Raw genomic sequence first — 24,365 nt, forward strand, 5'->3', positions numbered from 1 at the left:
CCACAACTGTTGCGCTGCCTGCGGGTCTGACCAATCCAGCCTCCCGCTGCCTGATCCTCCTGACTCCCGAGGGGCTCACCGGTTAGCAAATAGCCTCTGATCACAGCTGGTGTGTGTGTGTGTGTGTGTGTGTGGGTGTGGGTGTGTGTGGGTGTGTGTGACGCGGCCCGGGCTCCTTTATATACGCGTGTCTCTCCGCTCTCAGCACTCAAAGTTGAACACACTGGACTGCGCCGCTCACCTGCCACCAAACTCCATATTTCAAAAAGCCACATTCTTCTCGGGGCCATATTAGAGAAGAGCGCATCTGGCACCAGGGTGCCAATTGGAAAAACGGACGACCAGCTGCCTTGCACGTTGTAAATCGGATCATTTAATCCATCACTGTCCTGACACAAGAGGACTTCTTCGCAAGTACATCCGAAAAAATCTCCGGCTTGCTCCTCAAACTCTTCCAAGTAAAAAAACCTTCCTCCGCGGGAGCGCGCTTCCCATCGACCCGCTAAACTTCCCCGCTGTGCCGAGCGCACAATTCCAACACATAAGTGTCACCGAGGTATAAAAGTGGAGGCGGAAAAGGCCACCATGATGAGCAACAACTACAGCGACGACCAGCTGCCAGCACAGTACTACCAGGGCACAGAGTTTGGGGAAGAGGAGGACGACGAGATGCCGGCCACGGAGAAGGACCTCGCCGAGGACGCGCCCTGGAAGAAGATCCAGCAGAACACCTTCACCAGGTGGTGCAACGAGCACCTCAAGTGCGTCAACAAGACGGTCCTGGACCTGCAGAAGGATTTTAGTGACGGGCTGAAGCTCATCTCGCTGCTGGAGGTCCTGAGCCAGAAGAAGATGTACAGGAAGTATCACGTCAGGCCAAACTTCAGACAGATGAAGCTGGAGAACGTTTCAGTGGCGCTGGAGTTCCTGGACAGAGAACACATCAAACTGGTCTCCATAGGTAAGATGGTCTGGGAAACTTGGTAGATACATTTAAAGGAAAGATGTTGAATTTATATCATCTAACAAATCAGCTCATAACACTTAAAGTGCATGATCAAATATTAATACGGTCACATAAACAGATCAGCTGTTGTTGGTTGGTTGTTGTGTCTTTATGGAAACACTGGGAGGCATTAAACTGAGGTCACCAGCTCATTGGAAACTTGCAGCCCAGGTGTCAGTGAGGTCATCATGGGTCAGCGCCAAGGCCCGCCGGGTCCATAACATACTTTGGTTTAGTCCTACTGGAGCAGCCAGATAAGCTATGGGCTGGAAATTCACGAGGACTGTGCTAATGAAAATGACACAATTTATGTATGTGGACAGTGGTCACACACAGACACACACAGACACACACAGACACACACAGGCACACACACACACACACACACACACACACAGACACACACAGTCTGATCTGAGGTCACAGTGATTGACAGGAGCGCCTCAGCTTGTGATCACAGCTGCCATCTCCGATTTCAGTTCCGATTGTGGCTCATTAAATTGTTGTGGATTTGTGGACTTTGTGCCACATCCTCATTAATGCAGGACATGGCCTCCAAACACACGTCTCGGAAAATCAGGAGGAAGTAGTTGCATGTGTGTGTGAGTCAGCCAAACCCCCCAGACGCATATTTCATACAGAATAGTTATTAAAGTTTTGACAGAGCATTTTTGTGTTTTGGTGACTAATGACCCGGCCACACACTCGGGTGAAATTCCAGGCATGGTTGAGGCTTTGGCCGGGGGGCTGTGAAGGTCGCAGAGCGTCCACCTGGACACGCGGCGAGCAGTGATTATGTGTGCGGGGATGGCCGGGCCCGCAGGAGGGGCGATGGTCATGAAAGCAAAATTCCACCTGAAAGCGAGCCCGTCGTGTGTGAGGGAGTGTGTGTGTGTGTTCCAGACGCACAGTAGGTCGAGTTGCTTTGACAGAAACAGGACGCGATAATTGAAGCCCTGGCATTTTATTTCTAGCACCCTGTCACTGCATGCAGCTGTAGTGGGTCAGTGCAGCCCTCTTAAGATAATGTCTCATTACACTGACCCACACACACACACACACACACACACACACACACACACACAGTATAATCACCTCAGACTATGTGCTCATGTATCACGCTGTGTAGCTGCGGCCTGTTTGATGGATGCGTTTGACCCACGAGTTGTCCCTAAACGCAGCGATGGCAGGATCACAAACACGCTGAGCTACATTGTGGCACCTGCCTGTGCCAGTCACACCGTGACAGATCAAACATCACAAACATCTGCGCTGTGATCAGAGCGGCTGACCTATAAAAAGAGAGACAGGCTCCATGTTGGACTGCAGGCATCAGCTCTCATTCTAGTCCTGTTCAATTCATTGCAGATGATGATGGCAGATTTAAATCTGATGATCAGATATGAGCCTTTGATTCTGCGTATAGATTTATAATAGAGAAAAAATATCTGGAAATGAGCTGCATGCTTACTGTCAATGATGTTTGATTTATGCTTTTGCAGAGACAAACATTTTCAAATGACTCCGGGTAATTGTAATCCAAATGGCATTTATGCAGAGGGATCTACTTCCACACACCCTCAGCTGTCACTGTCTTCAGAGTCCCATTGTGAACGGATGACAGATTGTGAGGGGTCCTCAGCCAGACGCCTGTCTGGGGCCTGGGGGAAGCAGTGAGGAGTGTTAGATTCCTGTCTCCTCCACAATCAATCATCCATGTTTGTTTCTATTCAGAATACTCAGTTCAACCCTGCAGAGAAAAAACTATATTGATGTATTTTTATTGTTTTACGTTTCTCTTCATTCAACTGATTAAAGTTTTATCTTTGGATTGTTCTCCTCTACAGGAGCCAAACTATTAGCTGGAAGGTTCAGTTAACCAGTTTAGCTCCACATTGTGACACTCTATGTAAATTGTAACTTCTCATAAACTTTCCTGTCTTTCCTGTTCAACTCCAGACAGCAAAGCCATCGTGGACGGGAACCTGAAGCTCATCCTGGGTCTCATCTGGACTCTCATCCTTCACTACTCCATCTCCATGCCCATGTGGGACGATGAGGATGATGAGGATATAAAGAAGCAGACCCCCAAACAGCGCCTGCTGGGCTGGATCCAGAACAAGGTGCCCCAGCTGCCCATCACCAACTTCCACCGTGACTGGAGGGACGGCAAAGCCCTGGGAGCCCTGGTGGATAACTGTGCCCCCGGTAAGAATCCATCTGACTCGCTGAGCTAAACTGATGAGGTGCTGAGTCACAGTCAGTGCCGTGCTCATTGAGAGGCTGAGTGTGTGTGCGGTAGTTTTCCTGGTTGCTATGGATGTTGGGGTCAAGTATGTGCATCTGATACAATCACCTCCTCGGGAGAATTTGTCTCCTTCTCTTCTTATGTACAAATGAGGGCTGTATGTCTCTCAGACATTCTGGAGTGTGTGTGTGTGTGCGTCTACACACACACACACACATCCAGATTCTGATGTCAGCCAGTGTAATCTGTCTCTGGAGAGCAGGTAGTGTCAGTGGGTTGTTGGGCCCGCTGATGGCCGGAGGACGTCCCTGCCAGCTGTCCTGCTCTGACTGAAGCTTTCGCTCTCACTGTCTCTGGCCCTGAGGCCCGAGCCTGCCTTTAATGTTTATAGCCTCGCTGCCGCACAACACCTCCAAATTTGGGCACCATTCCTCCTCTTCTGTCAAGGGGGATGCTTGGCGTCACATCAAAATGCAGAGTGTTCTGTCACATGGAGGAGCCTAAGCCACAGATCGGAGGACCGCAAGGCCACACTTTGAGTCACTGCCAGTGGAAGCTTGTGCTCCCAATGAACATCAGAGATTCGGCTGTCAGATTTGCGAGAGGACACAGAGTGAAAGGTGGCGGAGAGGCAAGAGGGGGGAAGAACACTGTGTTTAACTGTGTTTATAGGAAGGATTGATCTGAAGAGAAGCGTCTTTCAAACAGTGCAGCCACACACACCATACAAGGCTGTGCTGTTCCTCTGGCATGTCACAGGCAGCAGCAATAGCCAGGAAACTCACCAAAGCAGAAACAGAGACGCTCCTCTCTCAGTTAGACAATTCAAATGATTCAATAATTAGAAATGTGTCTATAAATACAAATTTCCATATATCAGTGAGCTTGGCCTCATTCTAAACTCACTCAGGCGCTTTGTGAGATAGAAAAACTAACATCTCAGCCGACGCCAGGAGCTGCTGCTGCTGCTGCAGGTCCTCTGCCATCTGGTCGGACATGTGGTCGCCTCAATAGCTGCTAGGGCCTCTTTTTATAGCCGACTACACAGATACACTGCATCCTCCTCACAACAATACAAACATCGCAGGATTGTTTCAAAATTCTGCATCGACCTCAATCTCTTAACAGTCTCATTTCCAGGCTGGGATCGTTGCAAACTGGTCGGTTTGACACTCACAGGAGGTTAATGTGGCTGCAGACACATTTGGGTCTTGAGGGACCTGTTGGTTCTTGGTTATAGTCTTCCTGAGGAATGAGCGAGGTCTCAGGTCACGATGGGAGCCAGAGAAAGCCGAGCTACCTAACGAGGCTGTAATGTGTTTGATCAATCATTCATACACATTGGTTCATTAAAATGAGGAGTTCATTCATCAGGGTTTATTACATTATAGTCAGTTACACAGAGGCCATGCTGTCCCTGCTTCCTCCCTGTGCTGCCTCATGCAGCTGACGGAGCCTAATATGCTCCCGTTTCCTCCCAGCCCACATCTACAGTATATGACATCACACCTTACAGAAGGACGTTAACTACGTCTCACTGACACTGCGACTCCCTCGTCTTGTCTGTATTAACCAGATAATGGCGGTCTATGCTGTGCCCGGGTCTTCTAAGTGAGTGGCCCACACTTCATTGCCAAGTCTAATCCAATTTAGGCATTAGCAACACGCAGGCGTGGAGCTTCATCCGCCGTGAAAGTGCAGCAGCAACTGTTGAGCTTTATTCCTTTTAACAATCCCACATTGCTGAGCCAGACGTCGATTGTCACACGTTCCCGTTTCACAGGAGAGCAGTAATGTGAGTAAGGTCATGCCGCGCTGTAGCTGGAGGTGTTTTAGAGATAGCAGTGACAGGCCAAGTGGTCCTATTATAGCAGCCAGCGTTCTGCCACGTCTGCTTTAAGCCCGCACAGAAATGTCTCATCTCCGTCTGTCTCCTCTGCGTCCTGTTAGGTCTGTGTCCCGACTGGGCTGAGTGGGACCCCAACAAGCCTGTGCAGAATGCCAGGGAAGCCATGCAACAGGCGGACGACTGGCTGGGCGTGCCTCAGGTGAGAGCGCTGATTCGTCACAGCGGGAGGAAACTGTACTAACACTATTCTGAGCGCAACAGGAATAGAAGGTAAGAATGTGGAAATGTGGAGGAAAGTCTAGCAGGCAGAACTCGCAAAAGCAGTTTAAATCAAGAACCTGGAAGGATGCCTCGCCAATCACACACACACCACACACACACACACGGACAAGACTCAGCCGAGAATAGACAGCATATGATGTGTTATGGGCCTGAGTTTGTGTATCCATGGAGCTCATACTGCAGGGTGTCATCAAATATTTATCATCAAACATCCCTCCATGTTCTTTATTGTAGCTCAGTAGGTGAGTGTGTGTAGGAGTTTTATTTGCTTAGATTCATGAATTTGTGGAGGTGCGAGATTTCTCAACACCTTCAGGCCCAAACAGGTGTAAATAAGCCTGTACTGCTCCACAACAACAACGTGAACACAGCAAGTACAATATGTGCCGCCGTGTTCTTTTCTTCCCCGTCTTTGCACTATGCAGCTTGTTTACTTGTTTACTTGTTTGTCTAAGACGCAGGGTGAGCCATCCTTCCATGAAGCTTAGCGTTGGTGAGATAGCCGGGGGGGGGCGTTTGTCATGTCATGGCTCTGTAGGCCTGGGGGGGAGAGAGTGGGGGAGGGGTAGATTCCAGCGGGGCGGCGTTAAGATGCGAGGGAGGTCTGGCTCAGGGTAAATCCCCCCTGGTTGGCTTATTGAGGGCAACAATCCTTAACCCGGCTGTCCTGCGGTTAAATATAACCAGCGTGGAGCCGAGCTTTGCGGCGCACAGTGATTGACAGGCAAACACGCACTGGGAGACAGAAGGGAATGAGGGAATAAATTGGAATATCATTCAATATACAGTCAACCTTCGCCATATCACGAATGACAATATATCCAGTTCAAACAGAGCGTTGACCTTTTCAGAGCGGGCCAGCTGTCAGGTTTAACCCTCGCCTGTTTGTCTGCTCTGTAGGTGATTGCCCCCGAGGAGATCGTGGACCCAGATGTGGATGAGCACTCGGTGATGACGTACCTGTCTCAGTTCCCCAAGTCCAAGCTGAAGCCTGGCGCTCCTGTCAAGGCCAAGCAGCTCTTCCCCGACAAAGCCAAAGCTTATGGACCTGGTGGGTTTCCGGAGAGAAACTATGAATATAGAAGCAGTTCCTGTTTGCTTTGCCTCCAGTTTGCTCATTACATCACCACGCTCTGAGCTCTGTCTGCTTATTTGCCTTTTAGGTATTGAGCCTCACGGCAACATGGTCCTCCAGCCGGCTGTGTTCACTGTGGAGACGTTGGAAGCTGGAAGTGGTGAGGTCCTGGTCTATGTTGAGGATCCTGAGGGACACAAAGAGGAGGTGAGCTAGAGCTGATGCATAATCAGGCTCAGATCATCGGAGTGCTGCTGATTAATTTTTAATCTAATACACTCTTACTCTGCCTGTCGCTGTTCCAGGCGAAGGTTAAGCCCAACAACGACAAAAACAGAACCTACACCGTCACATACGTCCCCAAAGTGGAGGGCGTCCACAAGGTGAGAAAGAAACGTCTTGATTCTGTCCTCATCTTAGAATATATCAGGACTGTAGCTTCACTCTTTCTCTCTTTCCTTTGCTCAGGTGAAAGTGTTGTTTGCTGGTCAGGACATCGATAAGAGCCCCTACACAGTCAATGTGGCCAAAGTCATGGGCGACCCCAGCAAGGTCCACGCCAGAGGCCCGGGTCTGGAGCCAACAGGCAACGTGGCCAACAAACCCACCTACTTTGACATCTACACCGCCGGTAAGTATGGAACCTAGAGGCCTTTAGGATGTGAGGCCATACAGAGCAACAACAGCTCTGTGATCATTCTGCTCCGTCAAAGCAGCTCTGACCGTTTCTCTCGTCACGTCCAGGTGCTGGTAACGGCGACGTCAGCGTGGTTATCGTGGATCCTCAAGGCAAAAAGGACACAGTGGAGCTCATCCTGGAGAATAAGGGCGACAGCGTCTTCCGCTGCACCTACCACCCCATGATGGAGGGTCCCCACACCATCCATGTGCTGTTTGCCGGCCAGGAGATCCCCAAGAGTCCTTTCACTGTCAACATCGCCGAGGGTGAGCAATCGGTCTGAGCTGCAAATTACTGTCGCACAAATCCGATTGCTTAGAGTGCTGATAGTATCAGGGTGACTATCCATCGTGATCTGCAGTCATCCTCAGTTTCCGTGGGAACAGCCGGTCAGTGTAGACCATAACCCCTCCTGTCTGTTATTTCTAGCTCCCCGTGTTGCTCCTCCCGTGCAGATAGTCCCTCAGTCAGTGCGCACCCCGCCTGGAGCAAAGGGTGCCAAAGGGGCTCAACCCCCAAAACCCGGCCGCCCAAGTTAGTATGGTCTGCTGCTCAGCCAGGCCCCGCCCCCCCTCCTCACGCCTCGCTCCGCCCCTAAATGCTTCCTCAGGGACGAGTCAGTCTCTGAGACTGTTCGCTGTGCTTCCTGTCCTGCTCTTTCTCCTCGTTTACTGCTGCCTTCATGACGTTCCAATGAATGAATTGGCTCTTAGATGACGACGCTGTTCAGATACGCTGTTGCATAAATCCTTCCGTTTGTTCCACTTTGCATTCCAATCTACTTTTTCGCTTTTAAATCTCTTCGCTTGATCTGTGGACATGATTGTTTTTTGTCGCAGCCAAATTTGCATAAGCTGGCATTCAGTTTTCTAAATGTGTTGTCGATGTTGTGGATGCTCTTAAATGTGTCATTGCCTCTCTTCAACACTCTGATTTGCTTATTGCTACAAAAAGCATTGTGTATAAGAGTAAGTAAGTAACTTGTCATTTTCAAACTCTGCCAGTCAACCTGCACCTATGAGGGATTTGATTTCAGTAGCATATTTATCCTGTATCTCTGCTGCCAAGCCTGCTGCCAGCTGCCGGCTGCTCTCAGCTGCTTCTAGCTTTGGAAAAAGAACATTGTCTGTTTTTACACTGGGGGTTCATCTTTACAGCCATGAGCCCTAATGCCTGCAGAGCCACGGGCAGAGGCCTTCAACCTAAAGGTGTCAGAGTGAAGGAGGTTGCTGACTTCAAAGTTTTCACCAAGGGAGCTGGCAGCGGATCACTGAGCGTCTCAGTCAAAGGACCAAGTGAGTCAGACACTTTCTCCTCTCTGCATCGCTCTCTGCCAGACTTTCTCCTCCATTATTATGTCTGTTTGCCGTTACTGTCTGCAGGGTTGCATTCACACACTGTTTGTCACATGATAAAGTTAATGATACTTGGAATGCCTTAAATAGAAATGTGTTAATTATTCATCCTCAGCTGGAGCAGAGGAGACGGTGAAAGTGCGCGATGCAGGAAACGGTGTGTATGAGTGTGATTATCTCCCCCTGAAGCCTGGTAAATACACTGTCAGCATCACCTGGGGAGGTCAGCCCATCCCACGCAGGTAACACCTTCACACTGCGTTTAGATAGAAAACACTTTACATTCAAAGTGAGGATATAGGATGTTATATATGTTTTGTGTTGTTGTGTGCTGCAGCCCCTTCGAGGTGGAGGTGGGCGTTGAGGCCGGCTTCCAGAAGGTGAGGGCCTGGGGTCCGGGGCTGAAGACCGGCAAGGTGGGCAAATCAGCTGACTTTGTGGTGGAGGCCATAGGCACTGAAGTTGGAACTCTGGGTAAGACCTGAACCACTGATATGACCAAGTCTTCACAAAGACATGGTGGGGTTTCTGAATGTGAGTGTGAAATCTAAACATGCTCATTCTCCCGATGTCCAGGCTTCTCCATTGAAGGCCCCTCTCAGGCTAAAATTGAGTGTGACGATAAAGGTGATGGCTCCTGTGATGTGCGCTACTGGCCCACTGAGCCCGGAGACTACGCTGTCCATGTAGTCTGTGATGATGAAGACATTAAGGACAGCCCCTTCATGGCTCACATCCTCCCTGCAGACAATGACGTGTTCCCTGAGAAGGTAGAGTCCACTCACTGCTGTGTTATAGACCGAGCAGGCCGTCATAATGGGTCAAATCTAAATAAATCCTCTTGTGCAGGTGAAAGCCTTTGGTCCAGGCCTGCAGCCCACGGGTGTCACTGTGAATAAAGCTACAGAGTTCACCATCGATGCCCGCATGGCTGGAAAGGCTCAACTGAAGATCTACGCACAGGTATGTGTCGTTTATTCACAGGAGTGCAGCGTTTCATATTGCATGTGAGTGCACAGAGTGGAGCTCACACGCGTTTGTATCGTCTAAGGATGCGGAGGGCGTCACTATCAACATCAAGATCACTGACAAGGGAGACGGCACTTTCCTGTGTGTCTACACACCTGCCAAGCCAATTAAGCACACAATCATCATCACCTGGGGAGAAGTGAACGTGCCCAACAGTCCCTTTCGGGTGAGACACACACACACACGCACACACAAGGCCGCACTTAGAACACATTTTAAATTAAATCTAATGGCACTTAACCTAATGAACGGAGAGAATGGCAGCAGTTGAACAGAAGCGTGTGTTTTCACCAGGTGCTGGTCGGTGAGGGCTCTCATCCAGAGAAAGTTAAGGTCTATGGCCCTGGAGTGGAGAAGACAGGCCTCAAGGCTAATGAGCCAACATACTTCACCGTGGACTGCACTGAGGCTGGCCAAGGTGAGTGTGTGTAAGGAGATGCAGTGGGTGGTTTAGACAAAAGAAGTACTTAGAGCTGAGCTGAAAGGCTGGAAAGGAAATGTGTGCATCTGAGGTGACAACCCTCATGAAGCTGTCAGCATTTTAAATGTATATAACACACAGAGAGAACCTCTGTATGTGTGTGTTGTGTTCTTTCATGACCTTTATGGACTGTGTGTGTTAGGGGACATCAGCATTGGAATCAAGTGTGCCCCAGGAGTGGTTGGCCCTGCTGAGGCAGACATCGACTTTGACATCATCAAGAATGACAATGACACCTTCACTGTCAAGTACACTCCCCCCGGGCCGGGCCGCTACACCATCATGGTGGTGTTTGCTGATCAGGTGGGAATGCGGTTTCCTGACTGATGGCTGGTGTTGCATCACATGTTGAATAATACATTTGCAAGTCTTGCGTAATTTTTTCATGATTTTTTTTTTTTTTCAATTGTTCTATCAGGAAATTCCTGTCAGTCCCTTTAAAGTGAAGGTCGATCCGTCCCATGATGCTGGGAAGGTGAGAGCAGAAGGCCCCGGACTCAACAAGACAGGTGGGAGAAGAGGCAATGGAAAAGAAATACAGTAATTAGCTTTGAGTTGGATTGGCAGGGCTGACAGGATGTGTGTGTGTGTGCGTGCGTGTGTTTCAGGAGTGGAAGTTGGCACTCCAACACACTTCACCATTTACACAAAGGGAGCAGGAAAGGCCAAGCCTGAGGTGCATTTCAAAGCTTCGGGCCCTGGAGAGGCTGTGCGTGACTTTGAGATAATTGATAACCACGATTACTCCTACACTGTCAAGTACACGGCACTTCTACAGGTACGCCAATATCTGAGACTCAGAGCCATTAACGGCCCAGCAGGGTGTGGATATTATCCCACACGAGTGTCAAATCCAATCAATATTCACTTTGCCTTGTCTTTTCAGGGGAACATGGCAATTTCAGTAACACATGGAGGAGATCCCATCCCTAAGAGCCCTTTTCACATCACGGTGGCTCCTCCTCTTGATATTGGCAAGGTCAAAGTGGAGGGACTAGACACCAGTAAGTAATCATGATACTAAACTGTTTCACTCGGTGTGTTTGGTAAATGTTTAGTCAAAGCTTTCGTCTGGAAATAAAATGTTTCTCAAGTGTTTCCTGTCCGCTTGACTCACAGAAGTGGAGGTCGGTAAGGACCAGGAGTTCACAGTGAACACTAAAGGTGCCGGTGGGCTCGGCAACGTGGGCGTTAAGATGACCTCGCCCTCAGGCCGACCAATCCCGTGCAAGCTGGAGTCCGACAAAGCCAAAGGCACTCACAATGTGAAGTACATTCCCCCAGAGGAGGGGCAGTACAAGGTCGATGTCAGCTACGATGGCAACCCGGTGATGGGAAGCCCCTTCGGCGTGGAAGCCGTGATGCCTGCTGACCCCTCAAAGGTGAAAGTTCATGAAATCTCTTTGTAGTTAACCCGCCTAATTTTGTCATAAATTGATTTTCAAAGTGCTTATTGATAAGTTTGACCCGCGTTGGTGACCTGTGTCTGTGTTGCATCACACGTTTAGGTGCGAGCCTTTGGCCCGGGGCTGAAGGGAGGCATTGTGGGAAAGCCAGCTCCGTTCTCTATCGACACTAAAGGAGCTGGTGCAGGTGGACTGGGCCTGACTGTGGAGGGTCCCTGCGAGGCCAAGATCGAGTGCCAGGACAACGGCGACGGCACATGCTCAGTGAACTACCTGCCCACCGAGCCCGGCGAGTACGCCATCAACATCCTGTTTGCAGAGCAGCACATCCCAGGCTCACCCTTCAAGGCTCAGGTGCGTCCGGCCTTTGACCCCAGCAAGGTGACGGCCAGCGGGCCCGGCCTGGAGAGAGCCAAGACGGGGGAACCGGCCACTTTCACCGTGGACTGTACCCGGGCCGGCGAAGGCGAGCTCACCATCGAGATCGTGTCAGAGACCGGGGCCAAGGCCGAAGTGCACATCCAGAAAACCGCAGAGGGAACCTTCTCTGTCACGTACATCCCTCCATTCCACGGCACACACACCATCACTATCAAATACGGGGGCAATGTCATTCCACAGTTTCCTAAGGTTCTTCAAGTTGAGCCGTCTGTGGACACCAGTGGGGTTCAGGTCTATGGACCTGGAGTGGAGCCCAGAGGTAAGACGACCTCATGTTCTTACTGAGCCTATATATATGTAATGTTTCTCTGCAGCAACAGTTTGTCCTCATGAGCATCTCTGTTTCCAGGAGTCCTCAGAGAGGTCACGACCCACTTCATCGTGGACGCCCGCGCCCTCAACAAGACAGGCGGAACCCATGTCAAGGCTCACATCATCAGCCCCTCCGGCACCAACACAGACACCTACATCACTGACAAGGGAGACGGAACCTACAGAGTGGAGTACACCGCGTTTGAAGACGGTGAGAGGATGAAGAACACTGTTACATTATTTTCTTTAACTCGGCAGAATAAATCCCAATTAAGACAAAGAGTGCAGACAGAGAGAGAAATCACTAACAGGTGGGCGCCATTTGGAAGTAAGAGAGAGAGGGGAGGGGGCGAGGGGGAGGAGGAGGAGGAGGAAGAAGAGGAGGGGGGTATAAATACAGAATGATGCAGTTGAGCAGTGATGTAAGGGGCAGATAGCAGGGAGGCAGACAGGCTCTGCTTTATAAATAGAGTGTTCTGGAACAGAAGCTCTTAACTAGGCAGGTATGTGTGCTAAAGGCTGCTTTCACACACCGGTGCAGCAGGAGGGGAATGACAGGGGATATTAATAGAGACCTATAACACAAAGCAAAGAGATCACAGCGCAACTCGCAGCCACCAGACGCACTCTAATATTACACCAGTGTGAGTGTGAGCGTGGCATATAGACCTACTGGGAGGCTGCTGTCAGAAAAGTGCTGTGGCAGAATAATGAATAGGGAGCAGCTGTAATGTCTCATACATTCAGCACATCTGTCTGCACGCTGGATGGCATCTTTCATAAATAAGCAGATGTTTATCTCCCTAAAAGGGGAAATGCTGTCTTGTAATTCATAGTAAGTGGCGTTAACAGAAAACATTCGCTCGCTGTGAGGGCTTTGCCCAAAGAGAAGTGACACACACACACTCACACACTCATACTCATACATCAGCCTGATTGATGTGTGTGTGTGTGTGCAGGCATGCATCTGATCGAGGTGCTGTACGACGACGTGGCCACGCCCAAGAGTCCCTTCAGGGTGTCGGTGGTGGAGGGATGTGATCCGACCCGGGTCCGCGCCTATGGACCGGGTCTGGAGGGAGGAATAACCAACAAGTCCAACTGCTTCACTGTGGAGACCAGGTACGGTTTGATGACATTGTGAGAAACTCCAACACCCAGCAGAAGAGCAAATATGCTGAGAACTGATGATTGAATTATTGATTGATATAATAAGAAGAGTGTGTGTGTTCTGTCTCAGGGGTGCTGGTACTGGAGGTTTGGGTCTGACCATCGAGGGAGCCTCAGAATCAAAGATATCCTGCAAGGACAATAAGGACGGCAGCTGCAGTGTGGAGTACGTTCCCTTCACTCCCGGGGACTACGACGTCAACATTAACTACGGCGGCCACCCGATCCCCGGCAGCCCGTTCAGGGTCCCTGTGAGGGACCCCGTGGACCCCAGCAAGGTCAAGTGCTCGGGTCCGGGCCTGGGCACCGGAGTCAGAGCCCACGTCCCTCAGACGTTCACGGCGGACTGCACGCAGGCTGGACAGGCCCCGCTGGATGTCAAACTCTACGGCCCGACAGGTAGACGGACTGTAAAGATGTGAAACTCTGTGAAGCTCACACGCACACACACGCACACACACGCACACACACACACACACAGACATACACTCCAGGCTGCAGAGCATCATCAAGCTGCTGTTATATCATAGATTTCCATACTTTTGTTATTTTCCAGGTACAGCAGAGCCAGTTGGCGTGAAGAACAATGGTGATGGAACCCACACAGTTCACTACACCCCGGCTCAGGATGGCCCTTACACTGTAGCTGTCAAATATGCAGATCAGGAAGTCCCACACAGGTATGGAATGTACAAAAACTTGCAAAAATAAACACGTTTTTTCTCAGTTTGGCTGCAATAAGACGAGGAGAGTTTCCAGTAGAAATGGCTTCTGCAGCGTCTGCTGATTAGATCACGTCTGTCTCTGTTCTGCTTTCACAGCCCGTTCAAAGTGTTGTCTCAGCCCGGGCACGATGCCAGCAAGGTACGTGCCAGCGGTCCGGGTCTCGACACTAAAGGCGTGGCTGCCAGTTTGCCTGTGGAGTTCACCATCGACGCCCGCGATGCCGGAGAGGGGCTGCTCACCGTGCAGATTCTGGTGCGTTCGGCTCCTTGTTTCCAAGATTCCCAACTACGGGACTAATACAGCCTCCCGTCTAACTTTCTCTCTCCATATTCAAACACCGACAGGACCCAGAGGGCAAACCGAAGAAGGCCACGATCCAGGACAACAGGGACGGAACCTACACGGTGTCCTACGTCCCCGACTCTACTGGCCCCTACACCATCACCATCAAGTACGGAGGAGACGAGATCCCCTACTCCCCTTACCACATCCAGTCTCTGCCCACCGGAGACGCCAGCAAATGTCGACTCACAGGTAAAGAAACCAGGACAGGATCTGATAAATATAACAACCTGAACCTTGTTATTTATTTCCTGTTTTGTAACATTGTATTTCTCTCTCCAGTTTCAATCGGAGGACATGGCGTGTGTAAGTATCCATACTAGTGTATCGCTCAAAAGTGGAACAATCTGTGCCCTTATGCTCCAATTACTCATCACTTTCCTCTTTTCCTCTCTGCGCCTAACAGCAAGCCTTCAGAAACTGCAGACGTCTGAGGATACGGTCATCACCGTCGACGCTAAGGCTGCTGGGAAGGGCAAAGTGACCTGCAAGGTTCTGACCCCCCAGGGGATGGAGCTGGACATGAACGTGGTGGAGAATCACGACGGAACCTTTGACATTTACTACACGGCCCCCGAGCCCGGGAAGTACGTCATCACCATCCGCTTCGGGGGGCAGAACATCCCCAAGAGCCCCTTCCATGTGGTGGTGAGTGGCTGCCCTGTAACGGCCCCGCAGGAGTGTGTGTTTCACTCTCACTCTGTTGTGTTACTAAAAACTTCATGTGCCCACAGGCCTCAAACGAGCCGGTGGTTCCTCGCGACACTGTGGATCCTCAATTCCGCCCTCTGAACCTGGTGGTCCCCTTCACACCCCAGCAGGGAGAGATCACAGGTGAGACCTACTACTTCTTCTTCTTCTCCTCCTCACACTGAAACGATAAATAAGAAATCGATCCACAGGCAAAGTGATGTTTTGGCAGACTGACATCGCTCTTGTCTTCTCTAGGTGAGGTTCGGATGCCTTCAGGCAAGACGGCACGTCCACACATCACTGACAACAAAGACGGCACCATCACTATCAAGTACCAGCCTATGGAGCGAGGGCTGCACGAGATGGACATCAAGTACGACGGCAACCACATTCCAGGTCAGTCGCATATATAGAGAGGAATGTGAAGATGTTTATGAGTATTTAAAGTTTGAAATGAGGACAAATCCAGCTGGTACAGGTGTTGTGGGTCTCAGTTATATGGTCGTGTCTCCTGTAGGAAGCCCTCTGCAGTTCTTTGTGGATGCTGTCAACAGTGGAGTGGTGACAGCTTATGGTCCAGGTCTGAGTTACGGGATGGTCAACAAGGCCGCCACCTTCACTGTGGTCACCAAGAACGCAGGAGAAGGTACAGCGATGTTTGATGTTTGCTTTTGGATCTGTGGCGATGGATTCCCAGTAAAAGCAGCTGAATGACTCTGACTCCGCCCCTCAGGTGGTCTGTCGTTGGCGGTGGAGGGTCCGTCTAAGGCAGAGATCACCTGTAAGGACAACAAGGACGGGACCTGCACAGTGTCCTACCTGCCCACTGCTCCTGGAGATTACAACATCATCGTCAAGTTTGACAACAAGCACATTCCAGGCAGTCCCTTCACTGCCAAGATCACCGGTGAGGAAATGGGAGTTTGTGCCCTTTGACCTCTGTCCTTTCTGTAACAGACGGGTTCAAAAAACATTGTCTTTTGTTTCAAGGGGACGACGCCATCACTAGGACGTCCCAGCTTAACGTGGGCACAGCGGCTGACGTGTCCCTGAAGATCGCAGAGACAGACGTGAGCTCCCTGACAGCTAGCATCAGAGCGCCGTCGGGCAACGAGGAGCCCTGTCTGCTCAAGAAGCTTCCCAACAGACATCTGGGTAAGACCTCCTGTCCTTTTGACCCGGCAAAGAGCCAAACAACTACATTCCTTCATCAATTCTAACCACCTCCTCCTCCTCCTTCCTTCTTCAGGAATCTCTTTCACCCCTAAGGAGGTGGGCGAGCACGAGGTGAGCGTGAGGAAGAGCGGCGTGCACGTGGCCAACAGCCCCTTCAAGATCATGGTGGGCCAGTCGGAGATCGGCGAGGCCAGCAGGGTGAAGGCTTTCGGCAAAGGCCTGGTGGAGGCGCACACGTTCGAAATGACCGAGTTCTTTGTGGATACGAGAAACGCAGGTGAGCTTTGGAGAAACGAGTCAGCTAGCATGAAGAGGAAGCGGACTGGTTTCTAACTTCCCTCTGACCTCCACCTTGCAGGATACGGAGGTTTAGCACTGTCGATCGAGGGTCCGAGCAAAGTCGATATCAACTGTGAGGACATGGAGGACGGGACGTGCAAAGTGACGTACTGTCCCACCGAGCCTGGGAACTACACCGTCAACATCAAGTTTGCAGAGAAGCACATCCCAGGTTAGAACGTTTGGCTTTGAAAGTTCCAAAACTCTTTGCCCTCTAAAAGTATATTTGATGTATTTATTGAAAACTGTGTGTGTGTGTGTTCTTCAAACGCAGGAAGTCCTTTCGCGGTGAAGGTGACCGGAGAAGGAAGGATCAAAGAAAGCATTACCAGGAAGAGGCAGGCGTCCTCCATCGCCTCAGTGGGCAGCACGTGTGGCCTCAACCTAAAGATTCCAGGTCAGTGCAGCAGCTGGTCGGGAACCTTCACGGACAACAGCAACCAATCATTTCCTGTCGCCCTCTGTCAATAAATATCTCACATTTGTATTCGTGCTGCGTTTTCCCTTTTTCTTTTGCCTGCAGGAAATTGGTTCCAGATGGTTTCTGCTCAGGAGAGGTTGACCAGGACATTCACCCGCAGCAGCCACACCTACACCCGCACCGAGCGCACAGAGATCAGCAAGACCCGCGGCGGAGAGACCAAGAGGGAGGTGCGGGTGGAGGAGAGCACCCAGATGGGGGGAGGAGGGGGAGGGAGCCCCTTCAGAGACGTCTTCGGGGACTTCCTGGGCAGAGAGAGTCTCAGCAGCTTCGCAGGCATCACCGCCAGACCTGAAGGTGAGCCTCGCACTCGGTTCAGACCCCGTGGAAAGGACTCCTGTAAAACTTTAAAACGTGTCTGACCTCCGCTTCTGCTTCACCCAGTCGTGGAGTCCGGCTCTCAGGCCATGACGGCTCAGGTGACCAGCCCCGGCGGGAAGACAGTGGACGCAGACATCGTGGACGGAGGGAGCAGCACCTACAGCGTGCGCTTCATCCCTCAGGAGATGGGACCGCACACCGTCAACGTCAAATACAGGGGCCAGCACGTCCCGGGGAGCCCGTTCCAGTTCACAGTGGGGCCCATGGGAGAAGGGGGCTCGCACAAGGTCCGGGCAGGAGGTCCCGGTCTGGCCAGAGGCGTCGCCGGTGCACCAAGTATGTCCACACGCATGTTATTACTGAGAAGGATTGAGTGTTTCAGGTCAGATCCCTCTTTTCTAACTGGCCTGTTTCACTCCGTCTCCAGCTGAATTCAGCATCTGGACCAGAGAGGCGGGGGCCGGTGGTCTGTCCATCGCCGTGGAGGGTCCCAGCAAGGCCGAGATCTCCTTTGAGGACAGGAAGGACGGCTCGTGCGGCGTCTCCTACATCGTGAAGGAGCCAGGTAGCGTCAGAGGATTCATCTGAGCACACAAATGCAACTCGCACATCTCTTCTGAGCGACTTGCTTCCAGCTGTTTTGATTCCTCTGGTTTCTGATGAGCTCTCTCCCTCTCTGCCTCTCTCTCTCTCTCTCCCCCCCCCTCCCTCTCTCCCTCTCTCTCTCCCCCTCAGGTGATTACGAAGTGACAATCAAATTCAACAACGAGCACATCCCTGACAGCCCGTTCACCGTCCCCATCGCCACGCTCTCAGACGAGGCACGCAGGCTCACCGTCACCAGCCTGCAGGTACCATCACACACTCTTTTACACACACACACACACACACACACAAGCTTGTAGTCCCATCTCCCCCTAATATAGCACTTTGACCTTGAAGTGTAACTGGATGCCAGGGTTGCAGCGGGAGCCAAGGCTGCAGTAGTGATGACGGGGGAGGATTAACTGTCCCCTCATTAATGCGACGCACAGCGAGCTGCTGCAGTGTGTGATTGTGTTTGGAAAGAAAGAAATGGCGAGAGGGAGAGAAAGACACTTCTAAAGTTTCCCGTGACAGCTGAAATTATTGGCTGCCTCCCCTCACAGATGCTTGACACACACACACACACACACACACACGCACACACACTCACAGATGTTTCCATTACAACTGCCAGCAACGCTAAAACATATTCCGTCGGTCTGAAATGGCACTTGAGCGCACTTTTCTGCCGCCACACGCCCGGTGAAGCACAACATCAGAGCCGCGTTTAAAATGTCACCGCCGCTCTTATGGCTGCTAAACGCCTCGCTGTGAACTCTGACCTTTCCTGCCTCTCGCACCCATCCGCTCGCTCTATTCTCGTTCAGGCGTGGTGACTCACACACTTAATTTCTCTTGAGGCACAGCCGCACACACACACACACACACTGAGTCTCATTTTGTGTGTGTGTGTGTGTTATTGCAGGAGAAGGATCTGAAGGTAAACCAGGAGGCTTCTTTCATGGTGCAGCGTAACGGAGCCAGAGGTGTGGTTGATGCTAAAGTCCACACGCCCTCAGGGTCATCTGAGGAGTGTTACGTCACCGAGCTGGACAGTGGTATGAGCCCACACACATCAGGGCCGCTGAGTGGAAGTCAGGAGTGTGAGCTTCAGATCAGTAACATCTCTGCTTCTGCTTTCACAGACAAGAACGCCATTCGCTTCATTCCCCGCGAGAACGGCGTCCACTCCATAGATGTTAAATTCAACGGATGCCACATTCCTGGAAGCCCCTTCAATGTCCGCGTGGGCGACCCCGGTATGGTCGGCGACCCTGGCATGGTGACAGCGCACGGCCACGGCCTGCAGGGAGGAACTACAGGTACGGGGAAAGATCAGGCACAAGCCAACGAGTCGCCACGCACACGTCTGCTCTGCGCCTTCCTCACCTCCTGCCCGCTTCCTTTTCAGGCGCGCCCTCCGACTTTGTGGTCAACACCTGTAACGCAGGCTCGGGGACTCTGTCGGTGAACATCGACGGCCCGTCCAAGGTCAAGATGGACTGTCAGGAGTGCAACGAAGGCTACAAAATCACATACACACCCATGGCGCCCGGCAACTATCTCATCACCATCAAATACGGCGGGCCGCAGCACATCGTGGGAAGCCCCTTCAAGGCCAAAATCACAGGTCTGCTCCGTCGCCTCTGAGGAGCCCGGCTCACGCGTGTGCATCTTGAATAAGATCCCAAGTCTGGGAACATGTTGTCATGTTCTCTGGCGTTACTCAGAGTTCAGGCTGCATGAAGCTGTCACTCACTGTCACTGCAGCGCTGCACTGCAGTGATTCATGCTACTGAAAATAGTTTGAAATCCCTCCCCCGAGTCCTTAACCTTTACTTTGTATCAAAGTGGCATTAAATATTTTCATGAAGTCCATTTTCCTCCTCTTTTCCCTCGGGGGAGGCTCCATTAGCAGCTGTATCCTTGTTTCCTCTCCTCAGATCTTGCAGTGTGTTATGTAAAGTCTGACCTGAACCACGATGGCATTTGATAACCTTTCTCCCTCTGCATCCTCTCTCTCTCTCTCTCTCTCCCTCTCTCTCTCTCTCTCTCCTCTGCAGGCGCCCGGCTGTCAGGAGGTCACAGCCTCCATGAGACCTCCTCTGTGCTGGTGGAGACCGTAACCAAGTCCTCCAAAATGGGCGGCTCCTACAGCGCCTCCTCGTCCTCTTCCTCCGCCTCTGCCTCAGCCTCAGCCTCCGCCTCCACGTCCATTGCGGCCAAACTGACGTCCGACGCCAGCAAGGTGGTCTGCCGCGGCCCGGGCCTGTCCAAGGCTTTGGTGGGCCAGAAAAACAATTTCAGCGTTGACTCTAGCAAAGCAGGTGAGACAGACAGGGAGACAGACAAACAGGCGCCCCGGGCCTCTGCAGTCAGTCTTGACGTGTGAATGCTGTAATCATCCCGTCTTAACCCTGCTGCCTTTCCCTTTCCAGGCACCAACATGCTGATGGTGGGCGTGCACGGACCCCAGGCTCCCTGCGAGGAGGTTTATGTCAAGCACATGGGCAACAAGCTCTACAACGTCACGTACACAGTCAAGGACAAGGGCAGCTACACTGTTATTGTCAAATGGGGCGACGACAACATCCCAGGCAGCCCCTACAAAGTGCTGGTACCCTGAAAAGACTAAACCCAAGCTCCGCCCCGTCCCCGTGGAGCCCCCCCATCCCGGCTCTTCTGCGGATTACATCATACTCAGCCTGCACTAAAACCTGCAAGGACATTTTCGCTTAATTGTGTTTTTTTGAGAGAAGAAAGAAATCCATAATTGTGCCAAACGGTTTTGTATTAACTCTGCAAGTTCATTCACAACGCGCTCACGTTCAGAGTGAAGCGTCCTTTTGTCGTGTCGTTCCATTGAGAGGCTTAATGTGTGAATGTCCGTTGAAGTTGCAGTAATAAGCAGATTTAAAGTGTGATGTCTGGTTTTTGTATGGTTAAGAATTAGAATTGTTTTTGTTATATTAACCTATTTTTTGTCTATTAAGTCTTTGCAGGCCTAATAAAGATTTTATTGCTAACTTTCCCCGACAGTGAGTGAAGTGATTTCCTCTCTCTCTCAGGCGTGCGGTGAACCTTTCGCTCGCTCCAGATGCTGAGGAACAGGAAGCAGCGGGGGGGAAGGAGAGGGGGGGGGGCGGCGTTCTCTGCTTTTTACATTTCTATGGTTTCATCACTCGCTTTCTTCTTTTTTTCTCCTTGACCCCCCGCTGCTTCTGCCATCAGGAAGTTACTGCTTGATCACAGACGCTCTTAGCTGAATATCAGATAAGGTTGTTCTAGGTGTGTGTGAGGCTTTGGTGTCGTTTGATCTCCTCACACACATCTGCAGAACATTACAACTTCAGATTAGAAGTCGTACGCCTCCTAACTCTTCATCAAAATCTAAAATGTCTCACATCCAGCTATTTTTGAGTCTTCTGGCTCCTTGTTTGACTCCTCTGTGTGTGTGTGTGTGTGTGTGTGTGTGTGTGTTCACTTGCACTCACTAGAGGGCAGCATGATCAAACTCTCCCATGCATTCACGTTTCAAAGCAAACAGGCGGCACAAACTCTCCATTGTTCCCGAGGAAGATTAACTATAACATCCTGGCTACAAGGGCGCCTGCCGAGTGTAGAAACCAAAGGCTCCAGCGTGTGCGTGTGTGTGAGTCTGTGTGTGTAATTAAGCCTGCTGGATCAAAGATGGATCTCAACCGCTTGTCGCCGCGCGCGCTCCTTGTGGAAGTGGTGGTGCTGTGTGGTTGTGTGTGTGGTTGTGTGAGAGGAAGATCGGGGGAAGGACAGAGGTTAAGCTTCAGCTCTCGTGTGTGTTCTCATGCATATGTGTGTGGATCGACTTGTGCCTCTGGCGTGGCCTCTGTGTCAGCTGCCGGCCTCGGCCCCATGGCGGATCAGCGACCCGGCCTCCGCACACTGACACGCTCCATCGCCCCCCCCCCCCCTCCCCCCCCCCTCCATCCCTCCACCTTCCCTCCCTATAATTAGGTGCTAATTTTCTCTGGTTCCACTGGTGACGCGGCGCTGGGGGCCTGAGCCGAGCAAAGACGAAGAGCTTTCTGCGGTTTTGATGAACGGCGTTTGATAGCCGGAGTTGCTGACCATCTGGCCCGAGTGGCTGGCGCCGCCCGCTGCCGGCCCGTGCTGACGCGGGGGCCGGGTTCGGGGCCCACCCACGTCAGTCTGTCCCCGCGGCCTGCTCCTCCAGACCAGGACCCAGGCGTCTGTCCACCAACAACATGTTTATCTCAAGTGGCTGCCAAGTGACTCACAGATAGCGGCCTCGCTACGCAGACGGAGGGAGGAAGAGGAGGAGAGACACAGAGGAGAGGAGAGGGAGGCAGGGAGGGAGATGGATTAGAGGAAGAGAATGGAATTAAACAAATCCAGATGGAAGAAAGGCAGATTCACACACACACACACACACAACCACACACAACCACACACACACGTACACACACACACACACACACACACACACACACACACACACACAGTCACGCTCGCCCACAATAGGAAGAGGGAGGCGGACATGTGTGACTGCCGGCACCGCGTCATTTACGATTCACTATGGCAACGTATAGCTCCAACGCAACGCCATCATCAAATGTTGGACGTGATGAAATGACTGCTGGGTTATTAATACTGTTCTTATGGGGATCAATGGGGGGTGTGGTTGCCACGGAGATGCTTCTCTCCCATCCTCACGCTCCATCATTTTATACTCTCTCTCTCTCTCTCTCTCTCTCTCTCTCTCTGTGTCTCCCACTCACACACACACACACACAAGCGTGCACACACCCTCATGTACACACACACTTAAATCTGGATTATGCTAAGAGTAAAATTGTGTAATGACATCATGCCCCCAAAACCTTTAGAAGTTGGTGATCTAAACGCAATAACACTCATTCTCTCTCTCTCTCTTTCTCTCTCTCTCTCTCTCTCTCCCTGTCTCTCTCTCTCTCTCTCTCTTTCTCTCTCTTTCACTTTCTCTTTCTCTTTCTCCTTCTCTCTGTCCTTCCATCCTCTCCCTCCCTCCCTCTCTCCCTCTCTCTCTTCCTCCCATCCTCTCTCCCTCTCTCTCTTCCTCCCATTCTCTCTCCCTCCCTCTCTCTTCTCTCTCTCTCTCTCCCTCTCTTCCTCCCTCCCTCTCCCTCTCTCTCTCCTCTCATTCAGCCCCCACCGTTCACCCAATTTAATTTTTCCTCCCTCTCTCCAAATTCCAATCAATCTGTGTCTCTGCAGATGCACTGATCTATTTCTCATCTCATTTTCCTGTCACCACGCCGCTGCTTCTTCCTCTTCTTCTTCTTTCCAAGGCCCGCTTCTCTACCTTTGACCTTAATTCATCAATGCGGCGTCTCTCGTTAGCGTGGATGTAAATCTCTACAGACTGGGTCACTGATGGGTCTTCTAGACGACAAGATCCCTCTCCATGGCTGAGAGAGCAGACAAACAAGACGCTACGCAAATGTTTGCACTAACAAATGGCCCCTCGGCTGCATTAATGAATGGACACGTAAGGCGGAGGGGGGCGGGGTTCTTCTTGCATCTTCCAGTTTAACTCTGAACCCCGGGGCATATATACCCTATGTAATTGCTTCATGCATAGTGGATCCACTGCATAATCACCCAAACACACACACGGACTCCTTTGTGCTAGTGCAGATTATCAAGAAATACAATTTTCTGCAGCATACTGATGGAGAAGTTTACATTCTATGGGAGGAAAACGCTCATTCATATCTGAGCGCTCATCTCACTCCTGCAGAATGGAAACACACACACACGCACACATGCACACACACACACACACACACACCCACACATACACACACAAGACCTGGGAGAGGTACACTGCACCGTGGTTGAATCAGGGCCGTTGTGTTTTATTCATATAGAACAAAGATGAAATATTCATATGAGAGTGTTGTTGCTATGCTCTGCTTGTGTGTCTCTTACCTCTCATGTACACAAATGCTTAGTATGAATCAGAGGGTGTACAGCTGTAAATTGGCTCGACTCGCAAAGGAGCTTAAAAAACAATACAAATGGATTGGGGGGTGGGGGGGGCAAGGGGGGGGGGGGGGGGGGCATTTCCCACCGGGTACACTGTAGATTGTGTTCATGCAGCATGCAAATGCACATAGCATGAAGCCGGTCCAACCTATCTGAGCCCGGCACAGGCAGGGAGAGAGAGAGAGAGGGCTGGATTCCTCCTGATGGAAGCTCAGGACGAGAGATGCATGCCAAAGACCAGCCCCGAGATACATTCTCAAACACACACACACACACACTCACATATCACCCACACACACACGCACACACACGAGCTGACCAGCCATTGATGCTTTCACGCAC

General features: G+C 51.3%; 1 protein-coding gene across 4 annotated transcripts; it reads left to right on the forward strand.

The window, feature by feature from the left end:
• The first annotated feature begins 669 nt into the window (after positions 1–669).
• LOC142988853 (filamin-C-like) lies at positions 670–20,935 on the forward strand. Of its 4 annotated transcripts, none has more exons than XM_076138163.1 (46): positions 670–961; positions 2,966–3,214; positions 5,205–5,302; positions 6,286–6,436; positions 6,549–6,667; positions 6,766–6,843; positions 6,929–7,091; positions 7,205–7,405; positions 8,297–8,434; positions 8,610–8,736; positions 8,832–8,968; positions 9,071–9,264; positions 9,344–9,457; positions 9,546–9,689; positions 9,818–9,941; positions 10,147–10,307; positions 10,423–10,513; positions 10,613–10,782; positions 10,891–11,008; positions 11,124–11,386; positions 11,513–12,110; positions 12,201–12,374; positions 13,123–13,285; positions 13,404–13,732; positions 13,890–14,013; positions 14,155–14,311; positions 14,404–14,593; positions 14,696–14,705; positions 14,812–15,085; positions 15,148–15,235; positions 15,350–15,490; positions 15,612–15,740; positions 15,828–16,001; positions 16,085–16,249; positions 16,344–16,547; positions 16,629–16,781; positions 16,884–17,006; positions 17,475–17,747; positions 17,839–17,976; positions 18,147–18,262; positions 18,922–19,054; positions 19,142–19,318; positions 19,408–19,626; positions 20,060–20,134; positions 20,195–20,323; positions 20,435–20,935. In XM_076138163.1, the coding sequence occupies exons 1-46, from the start codon at positions 670–672 to the stop codon at positions 20,620–20,622; spliced, it is 7,776 nt and encodes a 2,591-aa protein (XP_075994278.1). In that variant the 3' UTR covers positions 20,623–20,935. The 4 variants fall into 4 exon arrangements, with proteins under 4 accessions (XP_075994278.1, XP_075994286.1, XP_075994295.1 ...); XM_076138171.1 differs by having other exon boundaries at positions 14,812–15,049; positions 15,136–15,235; XM_076138180.1 differs by having other exon boundaries at positions 6,772–6,843; positions 14,812–15,049; positions 15,136–15,235; positions 20,060–20,162; positions 20,241–20,323.
• The last annotated feature ends 3,430 nt before the right edge of the window (positions 20,936–24,365 follow it).

The sequence above is a fragment of the Genypterus blacodes genome, unplaced genomic scaffold (genome assembly GCF_046128005.1).
Source record: "Genypterus blacodes isolate CSIRO-AG114 ecotype Tasmania unplaced genomic scaffold, CSIRO-AGI_Gbla_v1 ptg000015l_1, whole genome shotgun sequence".
Classification (NCBI taxonomy): Eukaryota; Metazoa; Chordata; class Actinopteri; order Ophidiiformes; family Ophidiidae; genus Genypterus; species Genypterus blacodes.

Coding starts and splice junctions, on each gene's coding strand:
- LOC142988853 (XM_076138154.1), top strand. CDS start 670: ATGCCGGCCACGGAGAAGGACCTCGCCGAGGACGCGCCCTGGAAGAAG. Junction 6,844..6,928: donor AAGTGGAGGGCGTCCACAAG/GTGAGAAAGAAA, acceptor TCCTTTGCTCAG/GTGAAAGTGTTGTTTGCTGG. Junction 17,007..17,474: donor CCTCAACCTAAAGATTCCAG/GTCAGTGCAGCA, acceptor TGCTTCACCCAG/TCGTGGAGTCCGGCTCTCAG.